Below are 9,199 nucleotides of genomic sequence, written 5' to 3'. Positions count from 1 at the left end.
GGTTGATGAATGTCAACAGAGGAATAGGAAATTAGAACAAAATTATATCTCACAAATAATAGTAAGGTGGCACTAGCTTCACGACACAGCTCGGTGGAGCCTTTTGGTCATATTAGCAGTTTAGAGGTCTTAAGTTCAAACCTTCTGGTGAACTTAACACAAAAAATTCTCAATGTGACTGGTACGGAGGAAGCAAAGTTCCGATTTTAAAGGGAGAGAAAATAGTAAGGTTACACTAATTATTTTATTGGCTATCATCTTCCCACTATGTTTTAGTGCAGAAGGGGGAAACAGAATGTCAACCAAAATCTTTGAATTCAACCAGAAGGGTCAGAAATTGAGGTGAAGATTGGTCTCTCATTCTACATCAAAACATCACACATTCCAATCAATCAGGTATTTTTGCAACTTTTCAGGCATGGTCCTCGGATTTTTTGTTCTTTCCTATTTTATTTGGAGGAAAACGTGGGTAACTATCCTTGACTTGTTAACTTTGGTTAAATTTAAGGAACTTCGTATTTTTAATATTGTGTTTAATAGATTTTTGAACTTTAAAAAATATCTAATATATCTCTAAACTTTCAATTTTGTTTATACTAGATTTCTTATACTAGGTTTCTTAATTTTCAATTTTATGTTTAATAAATCCTCTACTTTTTAAAAAGAAAAATTAGAACTCTCGGACATATTTGACACAAAATTAAAAGTGTAGGATTTTATTTGACACGATTCAATTTTATGTTTCTAATAAATGCATTAACTTTAAAAAAAATGTTATAGGTTAGGATCTATTAGATAAAAAATTGAAAGTCTAGAGATCCCTCGGACATTTTTTTTTTTTAATTAGAGATAGGTTAGAAACAAACTTGGAATTTTGGAGACTAAACTTGTAATTTAACCTAACTATTTTGTTTTTTTGCTTTTCAAACTTTTATATTAAAAATAAAAGTTTTGTTTGAAAAACTACTTTTTTTTAAACAAAATATTTGTAATTTTTACATCATATTTCTTTTTTAATTCTTTTGTATTTATAAGAATTTAATTAAATTATAAGCATCGAAAAGCACCAAGTTGTATGAATCGTATTTTTGGAAAAGAAAATTTTTAAAATTTCTTCTCACTTTTAAGATAATATAAAATTATTACCAATTTTAAATCATATTTGGATGCCTAAACTTCCATACGTGTTTTACGTCTTAAACTTTATATAAAAACTTAATTTTTGTCTTACCATCAAAATTCCTGTACATAAGCAAAAATTTTCGTGAAGACAATACCAAGCTTAAAAGAAGAACAAGCTAAGTTTTATAAAAATTAATAGACTAAAACAGAATGCTCAAGGACCAAAAGAAATTGAAGAATTGAGATAAGATCCAAAACTTAAAGTTTATTAATTTTTAAAAAGAGAAGGATAAAAATAAGCAACCAGGACTCAACTATGGACAAGACAACCTTGTAAACTAATAGCTTTCAGGTCTCAATAATTGTTATACTTAGAATTGCACAACACACTCGTCTTGGAGGCCACAGTCAACTGCCTCATCACGTGACCTCTTTTGTTAGTTTTGTCTTTATATTCACCCCTTATTTGATTCCAAATTATTTTCACGGGACCGCTACAATATTTGGTGTCGGAAAACATAGAGAAATTAATTCTTAAGATAAGGGCCATCTTAAATTTCATTCACCCCTTCTTTTGATTCCAAACTAATCTCACGGGATAGTTACAACATCTGGTGATGAAAAACCCACAAATTAATTCATCATGAAATTTGAACTCCTTTGGACCAATGAGTCATCTATGATAGTTTTCCTTGCGAAAAATACTTAGTTCCTTAACGATAAGGAGCAAATATTGTCATCACCGCCATTAAAATTGACAACTCATTATTTTTTTTTAAAATTTTTTTTTAATTGTCTAACTTTGAACGGTGACAAAGACAAGATTTGCTCCTTACCATTTAGGAGCATATTTTCCTTTCCTTCCTATGTATATAAAAGACTAAAAAACACGTTCCTTTTGGTTTATGTATTTTGCTCTCTCCCCTCGCAAGAACAACACACGTAGACAATACGACATCAACTACAAATTGCATTCAATTCCTAAATTTTAGTATACAATAACTTACTCCATGTGCTTTTGCACTTATGATGATTTAGTCATTAAACTTTAGTATATAATAATTTAGTTTATAATTTAAAATTTCTAATGATTTAGTCCATGTTGTGAAAATTTCCATCAAGGTGAAGCAATTAGTTTTTATTATGTAATGATTTTGTCACTGTATGCGTAGTTGATAAATATTTATTTGGTCCTAAACAATATTTTAGGTGATATGGATTATATTTACAAATTTTTAAAATTTTAAAATATAAAGAGTAAATCGTTACACAGGTACATATTATATATTTAGACCCATCTCAATTTTAATTATTCATACCTATGGGGTATTTTCATATGAAGGCTCCATTTTCACCCAACATTTTGGCTTTGCAGTTCCTAGTTTGAGAAATAACTATATAGGTTAAGAGTTTGTAATTATCAAAATTTGACCAATTTTATGGTAATCTTACCTTTCATAGTTAATCCTCTCTTTCCAAGAAACCCCACATGAAAGAAGAAGATATTTCATGGCAACTCAAATGGTTTATTCTATATAAAGGAGCTTTTACAATAAATCATTCAACAAAAGAAAAGATACATTGTTTTAAACAAATATTTAATTTTTGTTGTTTTCTTCTCTTTTCTTCTTCACCCATTTACTATATAAAATATATATATATATATATATATATATATTTTAACTTTTTGCACAGGCATTTACTATAGTTTACTCCAACGAATCACATCACTCTTGGTTGAATGAATCTCCAAGTTAAGTCATGTATATATATATTTAGTATTTTTAGTAGAAATCATCAAACTAATATTTCCCTACATAAATCAATTTTAATTGAAAACTCTTTCTTTTTTCGCATTATCCGCACTAAAAAAAGGGGAATTATCGCCGACCAATCTTTCTAAATTCTAAATAATCAAAAAGGCACCTATATTAAGATATATATATATATATATATATATATATATATAATATATTCATATTCAAAAAGGCAAGATGCACCCAAAAATCTATCCCATCCCAAAAGACTAATTTAAACCTTAAATAAAGAAATCTAGTAATAAATATAAAACTCTCTCTTTGCTTTCTCAAAAACATAAGGGAAAAAAAAACAATAACAATAACCATTTTTAGTTAACCATATACACATATATAGTTTGTTATTATTACCTGTTCAAATACAATGAGACAAAGACTTGGAGACAGGATCATTTTTAAAGAGGTTTGTTATTGCCTTTTCAACTATATTTAATAACATTAATTGACATTAATTAAGTATATTTTAAACCAAATTAAAATAAAAAAATAATTTTCACACAATAAAATAGAAGAAATGTTTTTCTAATACAATATGTAGAGATGAAAATTCTAACCAACGAATTCTTAATAGAAGATATATATTTAATAAGGATTCAAATACATGACCCTTTAATTAAAAATAAATATATATTAATCAATTTAGCTGTGTTTAAATTAATGGTCCATATTTATAAAATAATGTGAAAAAAAAACAAAATGGGACTATAATATAATTTACCTATAGGCCACCACCACTTGTCATGAAATTACGAGTCTACCCTCCCCTCGCCGTGTATAAAAACCCTTCTGGTTTCTTTAAATTTGCGCCATAATTTAACAGACCAAAAAAAATGGGTTCCCTCCCTCACATCGTAGAGGACTGCATGGGCGTCCTCCAGCTCTACAGCGACGGCACCGTCTCCCGCTCCGACGACATCAACTTCCCCTTTCCGATCGCCGCCTACGACAGCTCCGTCGTCTTCCGCGACGTCCTCTACGACGCCGCGCACGGCCTCCACCTCCGCCTCTTCAAGCCGGCGACCTCCTCCCGCGCCAAACTTCCGGTCTTGTACTTCATCCACGGCGGCGGCTTCTGCGTCGGCTCGCGATCGTGGCCGAATTCGCACAATTGCTGCTTCCGGCTTGCGCTAGGGCTCGAGGCGCTGGTCGTGGCGCCCGATTACCGTCTGGCGCCGGAGAACCGGCTGCCGGCGGCGGTGGAGGACGGCGGGAGGGCGATCGAGTGGCTGCGGAGGGAGGCGGACGAGTGGATCGACGATAGGGTTGATTTGGAGAGGGTTTTTGTTATGGGAGACTCCTCCGGCGGGAACATTGCGCACCATTTGGCGGTAGGGTTCCGATCGAGTGTGAGAGTGAGAGGATTTATTTTGATGGCGCCGTTCTTCGGCGGAGTCGTGAGGACCAAATCGGAGGAGGGACCGCCGGAAGATTTCTTGAATTTGGATGCACTTGATAGGTACTCTCACGAAATTTACTTGCAATTTTATAACTATTAAATATTTGACAATTAAGATATAAATATAATTATTAAATATTTGACAACTAAAACATAAATGTAAAAACACGATGGAAAGTTTAGATTCCTTCCATTAAGGAGCCAAATAAGTTCTGTGTGAACTTGAACCTTAAACTATTTGGAATTGAAGCTAAATTAATACGACGCTGACAAGGTTCTAGTTTTTATTGTTTTTTGTTTTTAAAATTTGAGTGTATTTTTAGAAAATGAAAAATCAACTAAAGAAAAGTGAATGTTAATTAAATAGAATTCTAATTAACTTGATCCTTAAAAAAAATGTTATCCAATGGATGGGACTCAGTAAATAGACTTAATAAATAAGTTTTACACTATAATAACTGGGTTTCAGCGACGAAAGAATTTTCGTCGTTAAAACTGATTTAAATTCTCTTGTTCTTAATTTTTTTTTATAAAAGTAATTTTAGAAAATCATTTCTTATTTTTGAAATTTGACTAAGATCAGAAAAATAAATTTAAAAAGTTAAAAATTATAGTAAAGAAGTATATATATAAATCGTTTACGTAATAAGTTCAATCTTAAAAAAACAAGAAATTTAAAATGAAATTATTATTAAAACAAACCTAAATTTTGGTCTCTGCTCTTAAATTTTTTAGGATAGTCAAAGCTAAATTACAAAGGATGATTCAATATATACTTACTTTCAATATTCTTTCTAATATTTCTCAAAAATATAATTTCCACCCAAATGATTAATGTTGTTGCTACCTAACTTTCATTTGTTTTTATAATTTGAAATATGGATGGGGTGGGATTATTCAAATTTTAACCTTTTAGGAGAGATTGTTAATATATTAATCAAACAAATTTTAGCATTAATTAGTTAAAATTTTGAAAATAAGTAATAGAGGGAGAAAAATGATTAATTATAACAAAGTGTGAAATTTAATATATATTCTTTAAAGGTTGAAATTTAGTAGAAGGCATGCATATGGAGTGCACAAGGGAATTTCTAGTTGAGAGAATATTCAAAATTTCAAATCATCAACCAAATATTTGACCATCCAATCCTGAATCTAATAGTATAGATCTTAAAAAAAATTAATAAGAAAAAAAATCAATTTCCCATCAATTTAATTACATCACCACTGCCCACTTCCCTTGGCTATTATATTTTCTTTTCATACATCACCCATAAATATTTGCCAAAAACCCATAAAAATAATTTAAGAGAAAAATCCCAACCACTCTTTTTGTGTCTTATTTTTAAAATTCAGTAACGTCATTCTCAAATCTCCACTATGGAAGAGGAATGCGTGTGGGGACTACTTTTGACGACCCACTATATTACACCAAATTAAGATCCTGGATTTAATTTATTGCTAAATCCAAACCCCCACCATACACCATATTATTAAACTAAACAAAAATTATGACTTAAAAAATAAACAAGGCCAAAAACATAACAAAATCCCCCATATTGGGATTCAATTAATATGTCTTACATTGTCACACTATTATAAATACACCACGATTATTATTGCACTGAAAGTTAGGTTAGGTGTTTCAAAAAAAAAAAAAAGGTTAGGTTAGGTAAATTAGGTCAAATAATTAGTTAAGATGTCAATTTGCTTCCTCATTTCTGACTAGGTTGGCAACGGGACAGTGGAGACCTCTTCCATCTCTGTCCTGTCTCCGCCAGATACCCTAATCAGGTTTCCTGATTTGACACTGTCTAGGATTTCTCGATATAACTAGGTCAGGTATTTATGGGGATCATGTCCTGCTGGTATATTTTTGTCCTCCCTATTATCGATTATATGTGTTAACATCATTTATAAATTATGTAATATAAATTATTCAAATTTATGAAATTCATATTTTATATATAGCTAGAATGTAACAATATACTAAACTTTATAAATTATTAACTCATTAAACAAGAGACAAGCTCCAAAAATCTAGCTAGGGCTCTGAGCTACGACCCAAAATTCAAACATGAATGATGTAATCAAATTTGTACACTCATAATCCAATAAAATTAGGCTTCCCGTCCCAGGCATATCTTCTTGCACTTGCAAGATTTAATTGGATAAGATTCCATTTATAATATATGGAGTTGTGTGATGCATATGTGCATGTATTTTATATATTTTTAATAGAGAGCTACTATTGCTACTATCTTTAGACGTCTTTGTATTTTTAAATTTTATTTTTTTTAATCTATATACATTTAAAATATTCGTTTTGATTTCTTGTACTTCATTTTGATCCTTAATTTACAAAATTTTAACACAAATTTTATACTAACAAAATTTAATGAATGGAGTGTCATACATGTGACGGAAAGAGTTGAGATAAAATTGGAAAGAGACTAAAATGATCACTTAAATAGATATTTTGAGAGTAAAGAGACATTAAAATGAATAAAAGTTGAGAGTATATCAAAATAAATATTGTGAAAGTACATCGACTAAAATAAACCAAAATATCAAAATTATAGAAACTAAATAAGTATTTAGATCCAAATTTTAAAAAAAAATTCCAAATTTAAAGTTGGCAGCCACTATTTTTTCATTTTTAAGAACTACCATTCTGAATGTTTTGTATGACCACTTATAATTCATTTGGAAAGTGACTTTTTATGGAAATAAAAAATAATAACTTCAAAAAGTCAAACTTGACATTTAAGATCACGATTTCAATATAATATTCACAAGTGTGTGATAAGATTTTTATCGAAATCTCCTCTTTTTGAAAATTGGAACTTTCTTTATATTATAAAATTTTTAGTGGATAAGTTCGTTGAATTATTAAAAGTTCGACTAATTTCATTTAGTTGACTTAAATAATCCTTTAAGTATCTATTTTGAATATATGAATCTTTTATTTTAACTATTATTAGATAAAAGGGTAGCATTCCAAACCTTTCTTCAATTATTTTTTAAAATTTTTAAAAAATTCTTCTAAATAATTTATGTGCGTTTCTCAAATTTTAAAACATATGATTTTAGATGCACCGAACAAAAACATTCTTCAAAATAACTTAAACTTTTCAATTTCGAGTATGACATTTTTTTTCCTCCTTAAAAAAGTTATTACTGTTTATGATAGTGGAGTGTATATAAATATATATATATTTATTTAAAACAATTTATCCAGAAGACAATGATTCAACTATGAAAATAAATAAATAAAAATAATAAAATAAAATAGTAATGGGGAATTTCCCAGCCAACATCATTAGGATCTGGCACATTATCTCATAGAAAATTTATAGTGCATAATTATCCAATCAATTCCTCACACAGCCTTACCAGTATCTTATTTTATTTTGTTTTATTCTTTTTCTATAAAAAGTCAGAATCTTTGGGAAAAGAAAAGGAAAACGATGGATGGATATGGATCCAAATAAGTCATTAATTCCTTTTGGATGAATAATATCCAGTCAGTCAATGTTAAAAAATTGATAAATTACTTTTTTTTTTCTTTAACGAACAGAAAAAGAAAATCTCTTTCTTTTAGATTTTTTTCTTTAAATGTAAAAAAATTCAAGAGTACTTAATCGACTAGTCAAAACTTAAATGTTGTTCATGAAATGACTTGAGAAAATATTTACGTGCTTATCCGTCATTTTCATCTTTTACTGTCCACTGTCTAACTTTTAACAAGTAAGAGGGAGAAATGCATATAAATTTTTTTTTTCTTTTTAAAAAGATCAAAAATCTTTCAAAATTTTATGGTGATTAGCACAAAAATGAATGCTTAGAGAAGCAACAAATAAAACAACCACAAGGAATAATACTAACCTCACAACGATAAGAAAATACTACTAACTAATATATTTTTGACATATGAAAGAGATTAATATAGAATAAGGAAGATAGAATATAGGTTCTATTTTCATTTTCTTTCAAGAAAATAAATAGTCGTCAAGTTTTTTTAGTGACGGTGAAATTCCTACCGACGGATCAAGATGTTAGTACAAAAGCAATTTTACGGTGAAAAACACTATTCAAAAGGAAAAAAGAAACAACAAATTTGTATTTTGTATTTTTTATGCTTTTAAAAAATGTCTATAAACATTATTTTCACCTTGTATTTCTTTATTTTGTAATTTAATTTTTAAAAAATCAGAAAGTTGATATCAGGTTTTGGAGGCTATCATTACCAGTAGGAGAGGATAGAGACCACCCACTGGCAAACCCATTTGGGCCAAGGAGCATGGGCCTGGAAGGAGTGGATTTAGGGCCCATTATGGTGATGGTTGGTGGCAATGAGATGCTGAAAGACAGAGTCCAAAACTATGCCAAAACACTGGCCCAATTGGGAAACAAAATTCAGTACGTGGAGTTTGAGGGGAAGCAACATGGCTTCTTCACCAATTGTCAAGATTCTCAATTTGGCGATGAGATTGTGGCTATTATCAAGCACTTTATCATCCAAAACTCTCTTTAAATTTGAAATCTTGTAGTGCCAAATATGCCTACTTAGGCTTAGTTTTACAGTATTTTTAGGTTTCTCGGAGTCTAGAGAATGCTTAAAACTTGGGGTATTAGAAAATGCGAGTCTGTAGTTTTTCTCCTCAAAACATAAATATTCACACAGTATTTTAGATTAGGAGTAATGTGTGTATGGTGTGAAGGAGAGTAGTTGGAAATAATAATAATATATGTAATGGTAGAGTACGAGAGTTAGTGTTATAACTTTGACGTTTCGAGTTGGACTAACTTTATTGAGCTTCACAATTTAGTTTTTATGGATAATGTTATTTTTTGTTTGTTT

General features: G+C 29.8%; 1 protein-coding gene across 1 annotated transcript; it reads left to right on the top strand.

The window, feature by feature from the left end:
- The first annotated feature begins 3,748 nt into the window (after positions 1 to 3,748).
- On the top strand, positions 3,749 to 9,173 carry LOC111005401 (strigolactones hydrolase CXE15). The gene is made up of 2 exons (XM_022276881.2): positions 3,749 to 4,395; positions 8,566 to 9,173. The coding sequence occupies exons 1-2, from the start codon at positions 3,770 to 3,772 to the stop codon at positions 8,870 to 8,872; spliced, it is 933 nt and encodes a 310-aa protein (XP_022132573.1). The 5' UTR covers positions 3,749 to 3,769; the 3' UTR covers positions 8,873 to 9,173.
- Positions 9,174 to 9,199: the final 26 nt, after the last annotated feature.

Source organism: Momordica charantia (genome assembly GCF_013281855.1).
Source record: "Momordica charantia cultivar OHB3-1 chromosome 1 unlocalized genomic scaffold, Mcharantia_2.0 BLBB01000001.1, whole genome shotgun sequence".
Classification (NCBI taxonomy): Eukaryota; Viridiplantae; Streptophyta; class Magnoliopsida; order Cucurbitales; family Cucurbitaceae; genus Momordica; species Momordica charantia.
Note: the sequence above shows the minus strand (reverse complement) of the source record. Positions and strands in the feature narration are given on the sequence as shown.

Excerpts from the sequence above, each read along its gene's own strand:
- LOC111005401 (XM_022276881.2), top strand. The coding sequence starts at position 3,770 with ATGGGTTCCCTCCCTCACATCGTAGAGGACTGCATGGGCGTCCTCCAG. Across the intron at positions 4,396-8,565 it reads AATTTGGATGCACTTGATAG|GTTTTGGAGGCTATCATTAC; the intron begins GTACTCTCACGA and ends AGTTGATATCAG.